Source organism: Aythya marila, assembly GCF_965140915.1.
Source record: "Aythya marila genome assembly, chromosome: 20".
In the NCBI taxonomy this organism is placed as follows: domain Eukaryota; kingdom Metazoa; phylum Chordata; class Aves; order Anseriformes; family Anatidae; genus Aythya; species Aythya marila.
The window spans coordinates 10,868,427-10,892,637 of record NC_139061.1 but is presented as its reverse complement, the minus strand read 5'-3'; the positions used below and the strand labels follow the sequence as shown (position 1 = coordinate 10,892,637).

At 47.6% G+C, this 24,211-nt stretch overlaps 1 protein-coding gene across 1 annotated transcript in view; it reads right to left on the bottom strand.

Moving 5' to 3' along the window:
• The window catches only part of KSR1 (kinase suppressor of ras 1), a 63,449-nt gene extending 41,180 nt beyond the window's left edge, over positions 1 to 22,269 (bottom strand). The window contains 1 exon segment of the mRNA XM_082776461.1: positions 21,866 to 22,269. Coding sequence (XP_082632587.1) covers positions 21,866 to 22,192 — 327 coding nt within the window. The 5' untranslated portion in view covers positions 22,193 to 22,269.
• Positions 22,270 to 24,211: the final 1,942 nt, after the last annotated feature.

Sequence of the window (24,211 nt, the reverse complement as noted above, 5' to 3'; positions counted from 1 at the left end):
ACAAACCTCCTGTCCCCTCCATTCCCTCAGGTGCTGGTTGGGAAAAGATTGGCAGCTTGCTCTCTGCAGCACTTGGGCTTACTAGCAGACCAAGGGAAGGAAACAAAACAACACAAAATCAAATCCTTTGCTCACTTGACTCAATTATTTGGGCATTTCAAGAGCTCCACCTTTCTCCTCCTCCCTCTGCCACGCATGCTTCCCCTAAATGCTGCTGGAGTGGACGTGGCAGAAGAGGCTTATACAGAAAAAAATGAAGCCTAGGTAGGGGCAGGTTGCAGATTTCTTTGATACAGCATTAGAAGACAGTTATCTAAGCAATGATACTTTGCAAAATGCTCTAAATACTCTACTCCAAAGAACAGAGCTGTTTTGGCAAGGACTAGGGGCACATTTCTCTGTTCAGACACTGCGTGAGAAAGCTGCTGTGTCTCACTGCTCGCGTTTTCTTCGCACGAAAATCTCTTTGGGGCTTTGTGGCTAACACTTGCCTATAGCAATCAAGCAGTGTTTCAATCATTATTCAGGTACAAATACAGCATTCAGGCAGGAGACACCTGGATCCAGATCCCCAACACACACAAAAATTTTTTTCTTTGGACCAGGGCTTTCATTTAGGCCATGTTGTGTCCACTTAGAGAAGCAGAGGAAAATATAGTTGCTGACCCAGCAATAGCTGTGTGAGAAAAAATGCTCAGGAGACTGATAAGCAGCAACTGGCTACACGACAGACAATGCTGAAACAGCTATTGGCACCATGCAGCAGCCTGGAAAGATTTTAATCGGCACTTGAAAAATGATCACACACGTGTGCAGAGACAACAGGCTCCAAGTTCAGGATCCCCTCGTGCTTGTAGGCCAGATACAACATCCACTATTGTTGTGAATTTCCACAGAAACTCCACACAGCAAATCTGTGTCTGTGCCTAGTCAAAAAGGTTTTGTTGCTGTCGCTTTGTTTTGACCATTTGTTAAGACAACCACATTGTCAAAAGCAGTTTGTTAAAACCAACTTTTCCATGAAAGTGATTTTGGTAAGCTTCCCATTTTGAAATTGTTCTACGGAAACAGATTAAAGTTGTCAAAACATGTTTTTGTAATACAAAAAAAAAACCCTTAATTTAAAAAAGATTTCACTTCTGAATTAAATGTACAATAAAAGGAAGTGTGCCAGTGCAAGATCAGAATTTATGCACTGTGCATGTGTGTCACCCAACTTTTTTTTTTATGCAGAACTTATGAAAAGTATGAGCCTGACAAAGGTCCACATCCTCAAGCCCACGGTCCTTTCTGGTAAAAGCATTTGCAATTTTTACATCTTTCACTTTTCACACTCTACGTTCTTCTTAGGAAACATTCTTCATAGCAGTCCTTTGTCATTCCCTTCACATGACATATGCTTCATTATATCCCTTTCATCTTAACATATCTCCTCTGCCTATCCACTGCAGAGTAAGTTCAGCAGCCTCTTGGGTTCAGGGTTTCTGCTCAATCTTGCTCAGATGACTGCGTCAGAGGAAGGACTCCACTGAGTGACAGCAATCAGAGAGGAGAAAAAACCATGCCCGCTTACAAGAAAATAAAAAGCCATTGTTACCAGCCTGCACGCTATTCTGTAACAGAAATATCCCCCTCCTAAGGAGTGGGGGGAAGACAAAGAGATCCTATGTTGTATTTCTCTGCCTGTGAACTGACAATTCTGAGCACTGGATACAAATTCATTCCTTAGGCTTCGAGACTTTCCACAGCAGCCAACCAACACTTCATAGTTACCCAAAGATCACTCCTTTTTTTCAGACTCATCTTTCCAAGAGGAACACGAATATGACAGGCACTGCTCTAAATAAAAGCTTCCCCAGGAAGCTGAGAAGCAGCACACCGCACCTGGGCACTGAAAGGCACCAAATGCCTTTCACCAGTACCAGTACCCTGCTACACCTGTCGCTGTGTGTGCTATGAAACACCGCCTGGGCAATTCTTCGTGCAGGACTCATGGCCAGAAACGCAGCAAAGGCCTACAAATGTCCGAGGGATCCAGCTGTGCTGCAGGTAGTGCCCTGCTTCTCTCAGAGGCACCGATCTGTGCCCACACAGCTCGCCTAACATTTCACTTACGTGGTAGTTTGAAAATGGGAGCACACCAAACAAGCGTTCTCCCAAAGCTCAGCTTTCTGAGGACCTCCACAGATACGAAACTTGGACCCACGCGGCCACCACCTGATGAGTGAACAGACGAGCACGCCAAATTCCCTGAGTATCAGCAGTCTCTTCAGCACCCAGCCTCTGAATCCAAAATACCTTAAAACAGGAAAAGCCCTCTACCTTCATCATCTCTTTGTAGTCATTTCTCTTGGGTTTTGGCAAAGGGAAATGATAAATGGAACTGGATTGTTTACTCTTGGAAGTGCAGTTAACGAGCAGCAGACTATTACTGGCTTTCAGCTGTGACCCCATTCAAACAATACTGAAATTATCAGAGATTTTCACAGATGTCCCAGAGTGGTGGGATGGGTCCTGCCTGTTGTCTGGGCTGGCATTAGGGCCTTACCCCTGGTTAAAACAGAGGCATTTGGGAGCCCAACACAAACACTGCGGCTGCCCAAGCTGGTTGGCAGGCTGGCGCTTCATCTTCTGAGTCCACTTCCACAGGCTGCCTGAAAAAGTCCTGCACACTAAATCTCGTCTCTACAGCACTGCCACCTGCCAGTCCTTTTCTTCAATTGATAACAGAAAGGGAGAGGATCAAGCACTGCCACCCCAAAATAGGAAGCTATAGCATTACTCACAATGCTGAGGACTCGCCTGCCTTTCTTCCTGATTACTCAGCAGCTGTTCTTAAATCAGTTCTTAAGGCAGTTACTCAGCTCTTAAATGCACCTGCCAAAACCTGATTTCTCAGTACATGCATCTACCAAAGGAGCTCAGGAAGGCATTACTGCTACTCCCTTGCTTCAGTGAGAAAGTGCAAGACATTTTAAGCAAGACTCGAAACTGTGTGATGGCATCAGATACTGCACCGCTGCTGTGGATGTGGTTAAAGTACTATCCCTTATTTCCCCTATCACAAGCTCAAATCTGTAAGGGTAGGATTCCCAAGAACTGTTAGTGAGTTGCTTTTGAGGTCTGCCGAGGAAATAGAAGGCAAATCTATCCTCATGAAAGAAAAGACTATTTCTAAAAAAGCCACCGTTCTTAAAGCTTTGTTTGCCATACGTGTTACAAATCACCAGTGCCAAGGCTCCAGGTTCTGTTCTGATGAAAAAGCAAAGGTTGCTCTGAGCTGCTGCTACCAGCACTGCTTCCACAGAGACTTCTCAGCAAAAAGCAGTGGGCTCTCTGAATGCATCTGAATGCCCTTGGAGGACAACAGCAGAGGAGCCATAAGAAAGGGAGAAAGAGGGGAAAAAAAAAAAAAGGATCCCATAAAAGTTTTTTTTCTTTACGTACAGATGTTTGTACTGCCAACAATTTTATGTCTAAGAATAACTTAGTGCTGTACTGCTGGACAGACTTCGGCTCCTGGGAGTGGGCTCTCTATTGCTGTGGACATCTTTCATCCACAATGAGCATTTTATGCTAGCATGTAATAACACATCAGCAGCACTTCTCTCCAAAGCATCTAAAAAACTTCAGGCTCTGCAGTATAACCAGTTTTTAAATATGCAACCCATTCAGAAAAAGAAACGTTAAGAGAAAGTATTCTTTATTTACAAAATTCACTTTATGAAATATTCCCTTTGATCCCATATTATCAGTTGTTTTTATGGGATGTTTATGATCAGAAAATGTTTACACTACACAATGAATCAAAACATAAAAGCATGCTGCTGATAGGCACTGGCCTTCCATAGCTTCCCAAAGAACAGGCACCTCAAATGCATAAGCATTAAAAAGGGGGTTGGGGCTTGTGTTGTGTTTTTTGTTTTTGTTTTTTGGGGGTTGCATTTTGCAGTGAAAATGGAGGAGAGAGATGGCTGAGAAAACCATATGCTTTTTTTTTTTAAAAAAAAAAAAAAAAAAAAAAAAAAAAAAAAAAAAAGCTAACTATAGGAAATTGCTTAACTGGGATGTGGCAACTTGCCATATTCTCTGAAAGTATTTTTTAAAACAGCAAAACAACCTAATTTTAACAAGCTGCTATGAAACTGCAGTTTGAGATTGTCAAAAAACAAAATACACTAAAAGCCCTCTGTTCAAAATGTTTTTGACCTATAAATTTACAGGAGGAAAAAAGAAAACTGCTGGTATGCTGTGCCATGCAGTAGGAATCAGAGATTTTCAGTTTGCTCATCAGCTTTACAGTGTGCTTCCTGAGCGCTCTGCACAATGCACTGAGGCACAAAGCAGGAAATATAGGAATGAAAAATCTTCTCTAGAAACACAACTGAGATTCGGCTGCCAAGTAGAAAGCTGATCACCCACAGCTCAGCTCTAGCAAAAGCTCCTAAAAGAAATCAAAAATAAAAGTGGTCTGTATGAGTTTTCTTTTTCTTTCCTCCAGGTCTGGGTATACCATTATTAAGTGGGACTCATACTGAGCTTGTTTCCCTGCTCAGCTTTCTTTCCTTCCCAGAAAAAAAGCACGTAAACTCATAGAGCTTATCCTTCCAATTCCCCCTTTTTCTGCAATCCCATGTGTCCGCAGGTTAGCCGTTCTGCTGTCTCAAACCAGGAACATTACAGTTGCTGGTGAACTTCTGTGTCGCTGACTTACAAGTCAGGAGACGATGCGAAGGGACACAAAGCACCTAGCCCAGGAGCCCTGAGCATGCCTTCAACAATGAAGAGCTACTTGAAGATGCTTGGGTTTAATGTGAGATGTGGGGAAAAGCTATGAAACAGAAGAATGGTGTTGCAGAAGGGCTTTACTTCTTGCTTTTCTCCTGATTCTTAAACTTACTGAGGTGAGCTACACACAAGCTCTACCACTTAACTGTGCTCTAAGATTGCTGTTCAGTTGCTGGGTTTCTGTGACTGTTTTGAATGAAGTTTTGTACTGGACTGGTTCTCCTTCCTTCCTACTCCCCCTGCTACTCTGCAAGGGGACAGGCAGAAAGAGTGAGGCAACAGGAAGAGTAGGAGTCGGCTCTACAGAGGCCAAGCAGGATGTGACCTCTGTTCCCTAAATAGGGCAGAAATGCTTGGAACATGATATCCAAGCTGGTGTCTCCCTAAAGCAAGGAAAGACTGTATCAAGGACCAAAAGTGAAGCTGTTTATTATGGGTTAGAAACCGTGCATTTAATGACATCAGTAGTGCTTGGAAGGTGGAACTGCAAAGAACTCAATGACTGTTCCAGTGGACTCTTGCTAACAAAAACCTGAACATTGGAGTACCTGATGAAGCCTCAACTCTGCTAACCTTTGGTCCTGCTCCAACCTGAGAGCATTCAGCTCCAGCAGCCTCGGTGCCCTGCATTCATAGGGACAAAGTTTCTGGAAACCCATGTGAGCTGCTCATCCAGCTGAGAGGCAGCCCTTTCCCCCTCCAGCTGTGCAGCCCTGTTAGACTTGGCCTTTGAATTTAACAACCTCTTGGGACCATGGTTTTCAGGAGCTGCCTGACCCCCAGCTTTCCAGGAGCAGCATCCAGATTACCACCTGGAACAAAGCAATGAGAATGAATTACCATAAGGTAGTCTCATCTCCAGCTACAAATACAAAGCTATGCCAAGTGTCTTTTCAGTCTCAGATCTAAAATCGCTGCATTAGCATGCAAAAGAGGCTTTATTGTTTAAGTAACCCAGCTCCCCTACTACTTCAGTGCTGGCTACGGTTACAATCAGCTTACTATGTTGGGGCTGCTCAGACAGGGAAGATGGTACCCCGATGCTAGTTCATGCTTTGCAGGTAGTGATTCACCTAGTTCAACCTCTTAATCTGCAGCCTGGGAGACCACACCAACTTCTGAACATGCCTGCCTTCAAAGACAGGGCCTTGACTGTGAAGGGTTTCTAGTCCTAGCTGAACAAACAAACAAAGCGTTGCAATTACGGTGACTAGCTGGGTTAGTGGCAGCTCGGATGACTGAACCCCAGAGCAGCTACACCCACATACCTGAACAGGGTTGTGACAGCAGGCATAATTACTCAGGCCATTAAAGGCAGAAATAGACACATCTGCTAGGGCCACTGAAGCCTGACCCCCAGCCTGGGGAGGTAATTCTGCATGTTTCATGCACGTATGCCCCAATGCAGGAGTTTAAACACATACTGAGGCAAAGGTAAGACCTGTGCTCAGTACACATCTCCAGAGACTAAAAAGGAAAACTTACACTGCTGCTTTAGAGATTAGTGCTCCTTCTATCTCCCTTCTACTAGAAGGGGCCCTCCTTAGCTCCCTATGGATGACTGTTGGACCAGCTTCTTGCAATTCCTCGACTTTATCTCGCTTTTCCTGTTTAGCTGAAGCACTTCTGTACGAAGCTAAGTAAAACTGACCTGGAGTTTGTTTATGCTTTCAAAGGGTATATGTTTTGTGCTGGAAATCAGTACCTCTAACCAGACTGACTCTGTACTACAATAATAACTGGAAATGAACTCTGGACCATCATCTCCTAGACACTCTGGGTTAGATCACGTTGCATAAATAATAGTCAGCTCTGGGGGTGGGGAAAGGACAGACCGCAGCACTTCCAGTGACATGGAGCAGCTTGCCTTCTGCTGCAAAGGCAAATACTCTCTCAGCAGCTGCACAAAGCTTCAGAGCAGTGATAGTGTACGTGGAACTGACAGCCACAGCAATGGGAGGAAAGAGGAAAAAGCTTTGGGGTTACAGAGAGGCCGAAGGGAAGGAGCAGGCTATAAAGCAAGATACTATACAGTTTCACTTGAGTTTGAACATTGAGACCAGCAGATAGCCTGTCAGGAGCATGCTTCAGATATCAGCCGCAGATAAGCAACACTAAGGCTCCATTTGTCTCGTAACCATACCATCTGTGATATCTGTGCCATTTCCATGGGAGAATTACAGTGCGATAACAAAGTGCAGGGAAGTCACTTCTTGTCCTGCTTCCACCTTTGTCCCATCTCCCAAATACCAGGAGCATCAGGACCACAAACACTTTCTCTGAAATGTGTCTGCCCTACTTACTTGTCAAAAGAGGTTAGAAAAACAGGCTAGTAGAAATGGTCTCACAAATAGGTGGACTGCTTTCAGCTCCTTTTCAAGTGAGACTACAACGTGCTCAGCTTTCATTTAGGAATGTTAGTAAGGCTCCCTTCTTGAACTTGACCATTCTGGAGAATGAGGAAGGAAAAAAAAGGCACAGGTTCAAAGTAGGCAGTCCTCCCTTTTACTGCAGGGGGAAATCGCAGAGTACCCAACTCCTCACCTCAATAGTCCTTTCTGAAGAGCCTTCAAACACACGGGCACATCCTACCTATCCTCACAAAAAGACAACAGCATAGTCTTTTCATTCACAAAAGGATCATGATAAATGATGACCTCCAAAGAGATACTGGATTTGTTCCTCTAACGCGCTTATGGAGAGGTAGAATTAGGGTAAAGACATGGTTCTGATGTCAGATATGGCCTTCCATCGTGTATCGTATATCCTTTCTTCATATATGCAGTTGAGATTTGTGCTTCAAAATTAAGCTATATTACTGTCCTCAAAGCTTTGGGATCTGACCCAGAACAAACTGAGCCATATTTCCTCTACCTCAGCAAGGAATCAAGTGAGGTAAGACACCATCAAGAATCTGCAAAACTACTCCTAATTCCAACACTGAAAGGAATTTAACAGAAGCCAGAAAGATAAAACCATCTTTAAAAGTACTTAGCCATTTTCCAGTAACAAATGGAGCTTGAATTGCATCTACAGCCTGCAGACTAAATGCTAAAAAAAACACCCAAGCTTAGACTCACTGCAAATACTGAATGAGCGAGTCGCCTACCTGGAATAAAGATAGTATTATTGCTATAACCACTGCTACAGAACTATCACATAACTTCTAAGGCACATATATTAAAAAAAAAAAAAAAAAAAAAAAAAAGAAAACAGTACTTAAATATCTGCGCTGGGAAAAAATACTGAACTGGGCCAAAACCCAAGAAGCCTTTGCTATCTTTCCTTGAAAGCCACTAATAAATAGCATCTTCAGCTTGGGGAACAACTGGTTGTGGATTTAGAGTAATGCCATGTTCTTGGCAAATATAATACTGAGAGCACTCCCTGTCTGGAACAGGATGGGAAATGTATGAATATTCATATAAATATACTAACAACATGTTTTCTTATCATTAAATCAAATCCTACTGAAGTGGAAAGAAATCTGTGCGGACTCTGAAACGGTCCCTGGTCACAACAGAGAGGTGACACAGTAGTGTGCTGTTATAGGAACCTGGAACTTGGTGCAGGTTGATCTCCACATATTACTGGCTGCCCAATGAGCTAGGAAATTTGATAGGGTGAGTCTGATCAATGCATGTTACACTATTATTCACATGGGTAATAAAGAACAGCATTCATTTTTGAACTCTACGTTAACAAGCCCACCTGATCACCCACCTCTTATCAGTTCATACAAGGCTCGGATTGGACATTGTTCCTGCAAGTTAGTAGTTACCTTTAACAACTCCTGGTACTGCCTTCCTTCAATAAGGCAGAGAAATAATCCTTTCACATTCTAAAAATACCCACTTTCTCAGTTTGTTATCCTTTGCTGTTTGAGTGTTGTTTTTCGTTACCTTGCCCCTTCAAGAAGCACTTACTTTGCATCAGACCAAGTGAAGACAGTACGAACAGCAATTCTGTTGAAATAGCTGGATCTTTGAGTGAGGGTCAAGGCCACGCTGTTTAGGGTACTCAACCTTGAAAGGCACTTAAAGAACTGAGCAGGCATAGACTAAAGCTAAATTCAGCTCTTACTCTCATTTTAAACTGTTTCAACTCCAATGTCTCCAGCACATCTACATTCAGTAACTACTACTGTAAATGAAAAATAGGCTCACGTAACCTGGCATTCATTGAATGCCAACTGGATAACCCCAAGGAGCACAAGCGAGGTCCTAAGTTAAAGCCAGCTGTACTCTTTGCTAAAGATATGTCACTTACGTGACAGCTTTAGCAGACCAAGTGTTCCATCAAGTGATATGGCTGTAAATAATTTACCAGCAACCCCATAATACTTGATTAAAACCTACTGAAAGAAGATCTAATTAAATTGTCTCAGAAAGAACAGATAATTGTATGACAGCTGCGTAAAGGGCAGATGGCAAGTGGAAGCTCATCAGAACATGAAGAAATATTTTAGAAAAGGGTACCTTTATCTGTACTGAGTTGCGATGACCTCCACCTGTGTGATGCTGACTGTTCTGGGGATCATTCCTGCTTTCTGCCTCTGGGCATCTGAACTGACAGCGAGAGTACTGGCTGTCCTCATGACTGGCATTTGGGCACCTGTGCAGTAAGTGCCTAATCTCTTCAGCAGCTGGGTTAGAGAGTGCCTGCTGCATCTTTTAGCGATGAGCAGCAGACAGCAGGTAAGTTACGAACCACATGAGCCACAGAACTGGCTTTTTTTTTTTATTATTATATAAAGGCTGTATAGAGGAGTATTAATGAGTACAGTACTTCATAGAATGGCTTGAATTGCAGGGACCTTACAGCTCATCCCATTCCATCCCCCCACTCTGGGCAGGGATGCCACCCACCACACCAGGTCGTCCAGGGCCTCGTCCAGCCTGGCCTTGAACACCTCTAGGGATGGGGCATCCACAGCTTCTCTGTGCCAACCTGAGTGGAAGCCGCTGCAACAGAATATTCAGTACTTTTTTAAAAGCTAGCAATCCAGACACCCAGAAGAATAACTCTTACCCACATTAAAAGATGCAATACCCAAAATAAATCATTCCTTTGTTCAGACCAGCCCTCAGCTGCAAATATATATTTATAGCCCAATTTGTCAGCACCTGGAAACAGGTTTGAGGATGTATTGCTGACTGCCCTCTCCACATCCCAGCAGGGAAGGAAAAAGAACAACAAAAAACCAACCCACCAAAGCACACCACAAAAGGAAACGAAAAATACTAAAATCAAAATTTGACAAGTCCCCAAACACACCATTTCTAGACAGATTTAGAAGACAGCCTTTCAAGCAGACAACAGCCATTATGGAAAAAGATTTTTCCAGCCTCGCTCACCTGGGAGCTCGCTACTGCGAGCGGCGGGGGCACTGAGACCCCCAGATCGCCAGACAGCAAGCAGGAAGGGCTTCCTGCTCTGGGGTCAGACTCTGGGCCTAAGCAAATAGGTCTTACTTCACGTGAATCTATCTATGAAAAGAATTTGAACACCCTAGAAATCAACTCCAACAATTTGTGCATACCAGCCCTGAGGTTTTTCCATGCTGAGTGGAAGCGCGTGCTGTGTCTCTGGCACGGTGGGTGGAGGAGGGCTGGTAGCATTAAGTGCCGTTGTTCTCATTTTACAAATAATCTTCGTGTACCCCAGCAATTTCCCAAGAGACTTGGAAAGCTCATGAGCACCAAACCAGCACTCCCTCCTGAGCTGGGACACTGGTCTCTGGATAAACCTGCCTCTTTCTGCCCATGTCTCAACTGGCCTCAGTTTTAAGCTGAGGAAGGTCTCCCCATCGTTTGGTAACCTCGCAAGAACAAAGACAACAGTAACCCTTCCAACAATTGCAGAAAGAGGGTTCAGCTTGGTCTCTGAGCTCATCTATCCCAGCTGGGATAAGAGAACCTACTGCCCAGAGACAGGCTCTCACCGGAGTTAACCATGCTGCTACAGGAGACCAAAGTACAGCTTTGATCAGACACCATCCTGATACAAACACCGCGTTATCCACGCGGATCTCACGCAAGCTGCCGTCTATTTGCAGTTAGTTACACAGACGTTGGGTACATAAAGTTTTTTGTTACGAGGGGAAATGGTTAAACTATCTCACAGTTTGAAAACAAACACTGCACACTCACCCCTCTCCTTGGTGGTTCCCACAACTGCCACCACGCAGGCTGACTTGTCAGGCACCTTTCCCAGAAAGGAGAATTGCCAGCCCAAATGCTCGTGATTTAAGGACAAGAAGGTCACGCACTTCAGAAAGGCTTATCCTCAGAAAACTTGGCAACTACCTGCACAGCAGCATGGGAGCCATAGTGCTCTGTAGTGTGAGAAGAAGGTGCTCTGGGCTACTTAAGAAGAGGTGGTACAAGGACTTCAGTAAGGAAAAACCCTTAACATCATTTTTCCCAAAGAAATGAGCCATTCTCACTGGTAAATTTCAAAATCCCTCACCCATTAGGGTGGCTCTCCAATTTTCCCCATGTCCTCTGCCCCAGAATTTGAAGCCAGATAAATCTTAGAGCCACAGCAACTTTCATTAAGCGGCTGGAGGTCAGGCTCAGCATTTAGAACTCCAAAGAATTCTAGCAATGCAGAGACTTGCAGTGCTTGCTGATACTGTTCCCACAGCTCAAACGCTTTGTCATGAAAGACCGTGCTGCTAACCCGCCCTGACTGCAGACTGTTCCCTGCAGCACACAGGGGCCACGCCTGGCCTCACACCATGCTCCTCACACCAGGAAGAGGGGATCACGAAAACGGCCAGGCCAGCCTACCTACGTACAGGACCCATGATGAGCAAAGGGGAGAGGCAGGGATCAGGTCTCTGTGTTCTGCCTTGTGTTCTCCCCCTCCCTCTGTCCCCTGCTTTCACAGCTGCAGGCATGGCCAAGGCAGGAGCGTGCAGGAGAGCCAGGTCAAGCCCTCTCTGCAGGAGGTGTCTGCACCACCGAGGCCAGAGGACAAAGCCCTGCGAGAAGGCAGAATGCAAAGCAGCTGGAAAGACACCGCAAGGTGGAAACAGCCAAGGGGAAGCTGTTGGAGGGACTGAACCATTCCCGAGGAACCAGGATTGCCGTCAGAAAGGCACCTCGGCCACCAGCACTGGTCACTGCTCCTCCTCAGCCTTCCTCACCCCGTCCCAAACCATTCTCAGTGGCTACACGGCATCACAGAGTCAACTGCCACAGCACCTACCCGTGTGACTTCTGCTTGCCGCTTTCAGAAAGGCATCTTCAGTTGTCAGCTCTGCCTTCTCCTCCCAGTGCTGCCATGAGAAAGCAGAGGCTCGAAGCCAGATGTTAAGGCTCTCTCGAGTCACCCTTCTTGGTGTAAGCGTTCACAGTAACACCCGCTGCACCACGCTGCACTGCTGCTGAAGTACGTGTCTCACCCAGATGAATGGAGAGATGCTACTACAGTTTGAATCTTACATCGTCAGGACTCCGATAACTTCAAAGCTCCTAGCTTCAGAGCACAAACTAGTTATTCTTGGCAACAGAGGCAATTTGAGTAACACAGAAGAAGAAAAAAAGGAAAGAACACATCAGTGGAGCTGCAGCACGCCTTGGCAGCAGGATGTTGTTGTAGATTGTTTCCATAAGAATCAAAACCTAAATATTAGTGTCACACCAGAAGTATTCTGCCACACCTCCAATCGCAGACTGGCAGCCGGTAACAGATCAGGGACGGTCAGTTAGGTGCATCGAGCATCACTGTAAAAAAGCCCTCCCAAGGAGCTGCGTTGTATTTCCTCCAAACACGGCCTCAGCAGAGACCCAGCCAGCATTTCGGGGCAGCAGCAGCAGATGGGTGCTTCCAGCAGCTCTCCTTTCCCCCTCCAAACCCTTCTTTCAGACACGGCTCGTGTCACTAGCCATGACTGCAGGTGGCCCAGGGTGCACTGACTGAAGGGCCCCGTTGTCCCCACACAGACTGTCACCAACACAGCAGTGGTTAAAGCAGGCCCACAGCATGCAGCCAGTGGTTTTATGAATATTATGTTTGACCCACAAAGCAAGACCAAACCAGTCTGAACACACAATATCCTGGCTTAAGACAACTGGGGCTGACAAGCTCTTTGACATCCACGCTGAGATTTCTCCCACCTTAGCTGTGTAAGCAAATGCTGCAAGTCTTTGGCTTACTTCAGTGCTATCATCCCCTTCCTCTTCCGAAGGGCTTACACACACCCCTGTGTTTCTCAGGAAAAACAGAAAAAGAAACCTTCATTTTTACAAAGGGAGCCAGTTGAAAGCCTATGCAAATCTCCCCAAAGGGTCAGTTCCAGGACACCAATACCTGTTTTAGTTGTTTCCTTAAAACAAGGGAGAACAGGCAAAGATATAGCTTCCAGAATTAACTAAAACGAGGCAAAAAATGCTGTCTGATCTACACATGCACTAAGAGCGTCTAATATTGTTAGCTGGCACTGATCTGAGGCATTCAGAACTATCTCTATTGAAATTGTGGGAGCGTTAAAGTTGGAAATTTTATTATGTGGAAAGTTTCGGTTTTGGTCAGAAAGACAAAAGGCCCGTAAACTGAAATGTTTTGCTTGGCAGATGAAGAACAGCTTTTAAAAGGGAGACGTCTGAAAGTCAGGAGCCTTCTGTGGAAAGTTCAGTCTAAAACAGTTTCTCTCTTCCCTGAAGCTTTAAGCAACAAAAAAACTTACCACTTCTGCTTCTTTCAGTGCAGCTATAGCCATACGCAGGATTTAACCCTCGAGCTTACTAAAAAGGTAAAAAGATGAAAACATTGCTCTGGACAACGAAAACTGTTGCTAGAAAATTCTCTGTGCTTTAAAGATGGATAGGGAAACACCGAGAAGTCCTTGAGCATTCCCGGGCAGCACGAGGGACACTGATGCGCATCTTCCAGTGACTACTTTCATTTGCACCACCTAATATCTTAAAGAGGTTACACCTGGTTGAGGTTTTCAATCTGGAAAAAAGTATTAATTTCTTCTTTCCAGTTTATTCAGCATCAGCAAGAACTAAAAATAAAACCTCATGCTAGAACCTGCAAGCCTCAACAATAGCCCCCCCCAGCAGCAGCCAGAAGCTCGAGACTTCCTTTCTAAATTTAGATTGCTTCAGACAGAAGTGAAAGTTCTCTGACAAATGAACAACCCCACGTTTTAGAAGCAAATAATCAGGGAAGGACCAGGCAGGAAAGTGCTTGCCCACTCTTTTAAAGCTCCCTGCACAAGGCTTCTGGAAGGTGCAGGTCCGTCACCCAGCTCCGCGCAGCCCAGGGGAGGGCCTGGGCCCTTTGTCCGAGCAGGATTCCTCAGCACCATGCCAATCACTGCTCTGTGCATCTCACAGCTTCTGTTATTAGAGCTATTCCCCGTGGGATAGCCAATAATCATCAGATCAGAGGCACTCCACAGCCCGAGCCAAACGGGGCTCCTTATTCCACCGACCACATGCCCCCAGGATGCACGCAATGCGAATTAATTTCCTCTGCACACAGAAAGTGATGGGGGCCTGGCCTCCCTTCCTGTGTTCACTTCAGAACACATTCCCAAGAGAAAAGACAACTAGATTTTAACTTTAAAGCCAAATCTAAAACTACCAAGAGCAAGATGGAGGCACTGCGTCCGATCCCAGACACGGGTAGGGAACGGCTGCTGAGCGCGGAGCTGCTCCACTGCAGCAGCTCGCAGACTGACACCAAGCATCAGGGGTGCTACAGAGGGCTTCGGTAACCCCATTTACAATGTCATTATAAGGGTAACTGCTGCTTCACTGCCTTCTGACCAGTCACTGCCTTAACCTAGGGCAAGCTAACTCTGCCTACAGACACAGGGGAACACGGGGCAGAGCCTGCGGTGAGTCTCGGCGGACACAGAACCAGCCCTCTAAAACGCAGAGCACCAAGACAGATCCTCCCTACCCCAATGCAAAACTGGGACATGCTGGTCAGAGGCTTATTTCATGCTGTGATGGGCCAGGGCACCCTTCTTTGTCCCGCAGGGGAGGGGACGGAAGATGACACACACACACAGCACATTTCGAGGCAATGAGCAGCACTGGCCACTTTTATTCTGAGTTTTTGCAACTGGACGGAGAATGCCCTTGGCCTGCAACAGAGCTCAGCCTCCAGCCCTCAGCACTGCCCCTCCAACAACTTCCTGAAGTGTAACCCAAAGAAACCCATGAAACCTTTTGCTTTCTCCTTTTAGGAAAATCACTAAGAAAATAGGAAGCTGCTTCTTTTTTCCCCTCACTGTTTAAAAATGTATTTGAGTCAGTCATCTAACCACACGTTCTGCAGGCACCCTCTGCTGCAGCTCCCTCCCCAAAAGCAGTAGCGAGTTGAACTACAAAATTCTTAGCCCATATTTAGGTGGGAAGGTTTCTATTGAAGAGCTGTCTGCTTTTACCTGCCATCGTGGCTTTATTTTGTAGGAAACAAATGATTTTAGGTATTGCTGAACAATATCCCAAGTAACACCTGAAAAGCCTCAAACAGAGCCCACGCCGGTAAATATCCTATCTTTGAGTCCCGTTTTACTCAGTCTATTCCTTACAAACACTAAAACCTTTCTGGTGTCATGTGCTTTTCCCACTATGCTGAACATCCTTCTGCCAGGCTAAACTTGTACTTTTCTGCAGCCAGCTGCAAGCTATTTCCATCTAGTATCTCATTTTTCCTTTTTTTAAAAAAAACAAAAAACAAAAAACAAAAACCACTCACTTCTTGGAAGCAACAACTCTAGGCAGCTCCTCCTCTGCTGCGTACTTGCATAACCACACTGGTTTCTACAGCAATTTAGAGCATCGTGGTACAGGCTTCTGTTATTTAAACAGCCTTGAGTCCAACAAGATTTGCATCTTCCACCTACCTACAGCCCCTACAGCTCAGGCTCCAACTCCGTGTGCTGCACGAAAGACACCTATTAGCAGACTGGACTCTGAGCACCTGTGTACCTGGTGGCTCTCAGTGGGCCTTCCACTCACCAGCATTTTGGAATTTCTCTGGTTTAACTTGGGGCTGACCCTGCCTGAGATTCTGGGGGCACAGACCATGACCCCCTGCCACCCTCCCTCAGGTTGTGCCCACAGGGAACAGCTGCAGTCAGGGCCAAGCCAGACTGCCAAATTTTCTTAACCATGCTGCGCTAGTCCTTGGCTGCGTTCAGACTCCCACTGAGAAGCAAGAGTGCCCGCAACACTCCCATGCACAACTGCTCACAATTTGTACCTTGGAAGGGTTCCTTTCTTGTGGCACAGGTGTGTTTCCAGGCTCAAAGACCCCCCATTCCTCACGCTTGTTAGCCGTGGCAACTGAGCCCCTGTGCTGCTGTAGCAGTCGGATGTGTGGGACTACTCCACGGGAGGGAGAAACGAGCAGGGAGGGAAGTCTCTAAGAGATGTCTGAGTCAGTATCCCTGGGTGGTGCCACCTATACATCATCTTTCATGCCTTTCACCACAGCAGTAATCGAGCCAATACATTCTCCAATCCCCCAAACAGTGGGAAATAGCCAAACATGATTTCATTATAATTTATCTTTTGGAAAGAGAAAGTTCTGCTATTGGCTGAGAACAAGGATGGGAAATCATAGCCATAAAGGAATGGCGAGGGTTTTATCCCTCAAGCATCCAAAAGATTACACGATCTATGCTGGAAATGTTATTTTAAGCATAGCTATTCCCTAAATAATTTTGTGTGTCACATGAATTCTTTTGTTAAGCGTTGCTATTTATGAACAACACCAGGTGATAAATTTATGTACCACCACACCAACTCATATCGGTAAATCTGTCACCTGTATGCAGCTGTAACACTCCTTGGGGTTTTCCTTGCGTAAAACAGTTACTAGCTAGCATTTGAACTTAATAGCAGACCCAGCTCTGCTCAGGTGCTACCTATCCAAGCCTCGTCACATCCACAGGTTTAGCTAGACACAGCTGGAGTTCAAGTTGGGCCACCTGACTGATCAAATCAATTCTGAACCTGCAATACACATCAGAATTCATATGTGGAGACTGAGGCTTGTCTAGCACACCAGACTGTGGGTTCCTGTTAGTGTGTGTAGGCACGCACGTACAGAGGTCTCAGTGCCACGCTCTGCTGAACTTTCCTGGAGTTCAGTTGCTGTAAGGATCTCCAAGCTGACTCTGCACAAAAATGAGCAGGAGTAATTCTTTGTGTGGCCACTGGATTATGTTAAAGCAATCTAAGAGAGACAAAGGCACTGTAAGGACTTACTCTGATACTTTCTTGCTTCCCAATTAGCGCTTCATAGAATTCAGCCATGGAGCAAAATACATATAAACCTCGAAAAGTGAAGAACAGCCTTTTTCATATCTTCTTCTTTATGGTGATCTACTCATCACCACTTAACCTGGAAACTCCAGGTAAATTAAAACATTGCTGCTGACTTTGTGTCAACATTTATATAAAATCAATGGTAGGAGATAAGCTAAATTCCATGATGATGTGCAAATCCTGATCATATACAGAGACACTGTTGCAAGAGAAGACAAATGATACAGACCTTGTAACATGTAGCTTTCCCTCCATCCAAGTCAAACAGAGTCTCTGCTGAAACCTGTTTTAGACAAGTGCACCAGTTTAGGAAAAAAAAAAAAAAAAAAAAGAAAGAAAAGTCCTACAGAAAAGAATAGTCACCTTTGAGGGAAAAAAAATGGCTTGCATATATACAAATAGTAAGATGAAGTAAGAGAAGGTCTCTTACGTAAGACCTGCTGGAAAAGGAAGTCTTTTCAGCTGAGCAAGGCTCATGAACATGTGGCTACAGGTTGCAGCTTGGCCTGAAAAATTTACTACTCCCACCGCTTAAAATTTACAAACACAGTCTTCCTTTCCTTATGCATACCACATGGCCAACTTCCAGTCTGCAAGTTTGGATGGTTACAATTCTTCTTCCTCTCTTCTTGTTCCTTCACCCATTTTCAAAGCATTTCTTTCTTCTCAGACATTGGTAAGAGATAAGCCTTTCCTAGTCAAATTGCGTGCATCAAGATTATGCAAAAGCAAGTTCAAACATATCTAATCCACAGGTATCATTCAGCCAACTTGAAAGACTGATTTGCGAAGCTGTAGACTCATTTGTGACACAGCACAGCTGGGATCAGGCTTTCTTCTCTGGCATTACATTTCTGGTGGTGCTGAACAGAAGATGTTCCTGAGGGAGAGGTCAAAGCGATCTCTGCACACTGGTCCAAGAGCATCTCCATCGCAGACACAGTCCAGCCAAAGAGCAATGACAGTTTTCCTCAAAGAGCAGACAGATCTTCACAACACACGCCACCTCTCCACCCCGACCAGTTTGGAGGCAGTTTCTCTGCCAGAAACACTGGAGCTAGTTCTTACGATGTAAGAGCCACAATAGAAAAAATTACATCTGCAATCTAAACATTTGAGGTCTCAGTTCAGCCAGGTCCTGCTTCATCTTCGCTGCAATTAGGCTAAAGGAAAATAAATAAATAAATAAAGGCGTCCTCAGCCTGGTAATTCCCACAGTTTACTGAACCACCTATGCTGTTTCCACACAAGAGATTGAGAAACCGTAGGAACTCTCCTTGCCGTCAGCATGTAGGACCGTATCCTCCTCCGCACTTCCAACAGAGTGGCTCGAGTTGCAGTGGTAGAGGTTTCATGTGCCTCGCTACGGATTGTCAAGTCTGGTCCTGTTACCAGCTTCGTAGCCAGAGATCCACAAAGATCTAATTTTCACAAAGAAATACAGCTAGAAATGATATGTTTCTAACTTTGCAATACCCATTTAAGAGTGATGCAAGGGATTAGCATTGAGACAGAGTTAAAAACTGTGCGAGTATTTTCTTTCCAAAGACACTTGGGGGTAACATTGGGTGCTTACCACATGGTAGGACAATTTTTGCTCTCTTAGGTATGGTTTAGAATTACCATTATTTTCCATTTCAGTTTTGCAGTCTAGTTGAGAAGTGAGTAACCTGCGAGGACAGAACTGAAAGAAAGCCATATACCAAAGCGTTGGGTAAAAAGAAAAACACGCACTTATTCAGCTAAATATACAAAAATTTTAAAAAAATACAAGACCTTGTGGTATCAGAGAACCTACTCGGCTAATAACTAAACTAACACAATCTACTTTGCACTACAGGGAAACTCCCTGCCCTTCTAAGAAACAGCCTTCACACATGTGAAACGGGCAGCTCATGTAACACATTACACTGACGCGTTATTTGCCAGTAATTCCCACAGCCCTTTCTTCCCTCCTCTCCCTCCTGTATTACACAAAGCTCTCCCTGCAATCTTTAGGCCGTGAGTGCTTATTTTTTCCTGTCAGGGTCCCACTTTGGCATCCTTATCTACTGTGTGCTTCGGTTTGAGACCTCATGCACAAGAGGAATGAGGAAGGACCTGAAGCACTGCAGTAAGCTGGGAGGGACACAAGCACGCACAGCCTAACCCTCAGTTGGGCTGATGTTCTCCACTGAGGCACGAGCACATTATGAATCACGCGGCACACACGACGGCTGTCCGAGCTGCGAACAGACACGGAGGAAAGCAGTGCAAAAAGGACCAAGAGAGCAGATCTTGGGGGAAAAAAAAAAAAAAAAAACGTACATTTACGTTCATTTTCACTGGTGTTTTAGGCTAGTAAGCCCATTCACATTACAGCTGCTTTCAGAAAGTTAGCCCGGGAGGCCAAGGCAGCAGTGGCCACGCTCCCTGGCCGCAGGACGCAGGGCACGGGGCAGCCGCGTCCACCTGCCTCCCTCCTACACGCCTGTGGCTGACAGGTTCCAAGGACTGTGTTCAGGGAGGTATCCTGTTAGGTTCACGCTTCTGACACCAAAACTAGGCACTGCAACACTTGTCAAGACATGAGCTATACACAGATTGCATTACAAGACACTTCCCTGCTTTTTCGTTCCTTATCAATGCAAGTTCTTTGTTTTTAATCAAAACTGATTTTTGACTTTGTACATTGGACTGTCATCAAAAGACACACATACAGCCTGGCATTTGGCCTCAGGAGTTACTTCTTCAACTTCAGAGTCAAGTCCCCTCCCTTCCCAAATGACTACTTCCCGCTTCCAGTTTGCTCCCCGTACCTATCTCGCGTTCCATCACAGCCCTGTGGCTTTCTATACAGTTTACCAGTTACACTAACGCAGCTAAGTTTTCATAATTCTTTTCCCACAAAGAAGTTCCTGCATAAGAACAGAACCAAAGCACAGATGAGGCCCAGCAACCGTACCACCAGCAGCCGCTAATCATGGCCCTCGAAGCCATTCAGCCCGCCAAGGCCAGTGAGGGAAGCCAGCAGGCACTGGAGATCTCGAGGTGCTTCACTTCGCCACGGGAGTGCCAGGCGAGGAGCTGCCCTCAGTGCATGCAGTCCCTGCAGGCTGCAGCCAGGTTATCGGCCACACCGGCTCCAGGCACCATCACGGCACCTGGCTGCGCTGCCTCGATCTGGTAGGCAAATGCGTACAGCCACGCACGCGTGCATTTCTGACACATTAACCACGGCACGGTAATCACAGGGGCAGTGCCCCAGGCGGGCCGCCTGTCACTTGAGGCAGCCCACCACCCCGGTGTCACCACGGAAATTACAACTCGGAGAAGTAAACACAGACCCTCATCTCCTCGGCCTGGGCCCTGCATCTGCAGACAAAGCCACCTGGGGCTGGCGCAGGGCCGCGGAGCGCCGTGCCTGACAGGCTGTGCCCAGCAGCAGGGACCGCGGCGCAGGCAACGGCACAGAGCAAAGGGCAGAGCCCGTGCCCCTTCCTGGAGCTTCACGGGCTGGCAGACATCCAGTTCATGGTTCAGTTCCCAGAGAAATCATACACTGGACAGTGCATCAGAGGGGTGTTTTTTTTCTGATGAGGGACAACTTTTATGAGCACTACTGAATGTGGCACCCATTTATTTAAGCAGATAAATGTTCAATAGGAACGCCCGCACACACTTGGCAGCTATCAGCAGATGCTGTTTTTGTTGCTTTAAGAACAACCTGAAGATGACAGCAGGCCTTTAACCTTTTTAAATAAAGGTTTCCTTTTAGAATGGGCCCACCAGCAAAATACTAATGATCATTTTCCAAACCGATGGTGATTTACATTGTGTAAGCATTGAAAAGACAGTCAGTAGGGTTGCCAAAAGCCTATATAAATATTGTTTTAGGAAGAATGGCCTTTTGAAGGCTATTTAGAGGTGGCAGTAGGAAAAAGAGCACTCCAAATTAAAAAAAAAAATAAAAAATAAAGTAGAGGAAGAAGAGAAGGAAGAATGATAAATTTTGAAGAGGCTGTGCCAAAAGCTACCACCTATTGTTTTGCAGTTTTTTTCTAACCTTCATGTCTTAAGCGATGGGTTTTACAGCATGTGTGTCTGTTAGAGCTACACGGTTGTAATGATTTTCCTGCCTTGAGCCTGATGCTGGCTCGATGGCCCCAGTGCCAGGTTATGGGACCGCGGGGCCTTCACGTGAGGCTCCTGCTCAAGGACAGGGCTGGGGGGGATCTGCCCGCCCTGCCCAGCGCAGCATCACCTGAGAGCGAGGTGCACGAAGGGGGTTAGGGAGAACCTAAAGCTCACACGAACCAAACAAAAACAAACCCAAATCCCCTTTCTAAACTCCCGTGCAGACCCGTGTGCGGATCCGCCTCCTCCGGGAGCAGCACCGAGGCACGGCTGCGGCACCAGCAGCCACAGAGCGACCCCCCCGGCAACCGGCACCGAGCCGGGGGGGAGCGGCCGGCCCGGAGGGGAGCCCCGGGAGCTCCCCCAGCGACCTGCCCGCACCTCGGCACTCCCGGGGCGCCCCCGCTGCCCCCTCGAGCACCGCGCCCGCCCCGCGCCGAGGCCGAGCGCCGCCGGAGGGCCGCGGGGCCGCGCAGCGCGTGCACGGCAGCGAAACGCGGCCCCCCCCCACACCCCCCCCCGCGGGCACGGCGCTCCCCGCACCTGTCCCCGGCCGCCGGCCCCCGCCTCCGCCCTCCCGGCACCGGCCGCCCGCGGGATGCCCCCGGCCGGGGGGGGAGAGCCCCGGCAGCCCCCCCCCCCCTCCGCCGTGGCCGTACCTCCAGGGTGCGGATCTCCTGCTGGGTGAGGTCGTTGGAGGCGGCGCACTTGGTGCGGAGCCCGCGCAGGTTGGACAGCGAGATGTCGATGAGGTCCTGGAGCAGCCCGCACTGCTGCAGCGTGCTCCGCACGGCCGGCAAGCCCCGCGCCGCCGGGCACGGACCCGGACCCGGACCCGGGAACGGACCCGGACCCGCCCGGGGCCCCGCGCCGCCGCCGCCGCCGCCTCCGCCTCCACCGCCGCCGCCGCCGGCCGCCGCCTCGCCGCCGCTGCGCTCCTTCCTCTCCAGCATGCCGGCGGCTCGCAGGGCAGCCGCTCTATCCATTCCTCGGCATCGGGAGGCCGGCGACCAGAGGCGGCGGCGGCAGCGGCGGGGGGAGCGGCGGCGGGCGGGCAGAGGGGAAGGCGGGCGGCGGGGAGGGAGGGCGGGAAGGCGGTGGCTCCCCCCGCCCCGCCCCGCCTCGCCTCGCCTCGCCTCAGCGCGGCTGTCCCCGGGCTGTCGCCGCGCAGTGACAGGCGCCGGGCCCGGCTCCTCAGCCCTCCGCTGCCCGCACAGCCCCCGCACGGTGCCCTCAGCCCCCCGCCGTGCCGGCCTTGCGCTGAGGGGTCCCTGAGGGAGCCCTGAGGGAGCCCTGGCGCAGGCCCGCCCGAGCGGGGACAGCGGCGCGGGGCGGCCCCTTCACCTCAGCACCTGAGGGGCCCTGCCGCGGGCCCAGGCTCCGGCCGCTCCTGCAGCTGCGGGTGGCAGGCGCTGGGAGGAGGTTGGCGGAGGTTAAAAACGGCCCCGGAGCCGTCCCGCGGGGCTCCCGGTGGGTCAGGGCCTGTCACGGCGTGAGGAGAGGAGCGGGGAGCTCACTGACAGGGCTGTGCCGTTGCACCACGGTGTAAAATGTGGTGTAAAACGTTACACCACGGTGTAAAATAAATACCAGCCACGTACTGGCCGTAACCAAGTCGCCTAGTAAGGCCGTAGCGCGCTCTCCTGAGGTAGCCTTTCCGAGATGTTCTATAAATTGGTCAGATGTGTGTTTTATTTGACATAAACGTCTACCTAGTAAAGAATAAGTGCAGGTCTAGCACATGAAGTGGGCATTATTATAAACATCTTGTAGTGAATATAAACACTTGAGTGCAGTAGTTGTATGGGTTCACTCATATCGTGAATAGGAGGGAAATTTATCACATTGCCCTGTGGAACCGCCAAAGACAAAGCTTTCAGCACAGGACCTCGAGGAAGCCGAGGGAGCTGCGAGTCCTGGCTGCCCGGGGACCTGCACAGGGCCGATGTCCCGCGGGAGGTAGGAGATGTCCCTGCAGGAATAATGCCTCCCCGCTCCTAGCAGGGTGAGGGCTGTTCGTCTCCTGTGAGGGACCCAGAAGGACAACTTAGTTGCACCCCGCTGGCAGAAGATTGCCTCTTTAATTTATTAGAGATTGACACCAGATTTTAAAAGCTAAAATGATATCTGAGCCACGTGTGGCAAAACAGAAAAGACTTTTATGCAAAAAAGGGGGGAATACACTCTGAATATAGGGCATGAGGCAGTGGAGCAGGGCAAATCTGTTGACACAGCTGTTTCTCTCATGGTTGGATGGATATTGGTGTATGTGTTAGCTCGGCTGCATTTGCATCAAGTAGTGTGGCATAAACTGTTCAGTAATTTTCTTAAGCAGGTGGGTCAGGCAGAGTATTTGATTTCATTGCCATTATTCACATGCTCATGTAAATTTTATATATACTAAGGGCTTTTCTGGATTAGGGTTTAATTAGTTTGCCATGTGATACATCCTGCGGTTTTGGGAAAGTTGCTTACTTTGTTTGTTACCTCCATCATCCCTTTTCATCATCCCTTATGAAAAAGTCTGTATCTTCTCCCCTCCTCTTAGGAACACTGGAAATTTAGCACTGGAAATTATAGTTTGTAGAAGTCCGACAGACTGAAATCCTCAAGTACAGGTGCCTGTGCATCTAAGCAGTGTTATTAACAAGGGTATTATTCTCATGGACATTCTTTGTATACCTGCCTGAGAACATCCATTTGCCAATGGACAATAAGCAAGGTTTATTGCATAAGAAAGCAAACCAGGAAAAATGTGGGCTGTGCATCACAAGATACTTGGCATTCTCTGCAAGAGTTTATGTGCTGCGTTGGGAGTGCCGGCCTCATTAACTGCTGCCATAAGTGGGCAGCATTCCAGTCCCGGCGTACAAGACTGCCCTCCAGGGCTGTATGGAAAAATGTGCTGACTAAACACTGCACTGCCCTGCGTCCCTGTCCCTGCTCAGCATCGCTTGCTGGCTCGCCTGTTCATGAGACTGGTGCATGCACGGGGGAAATGGAGA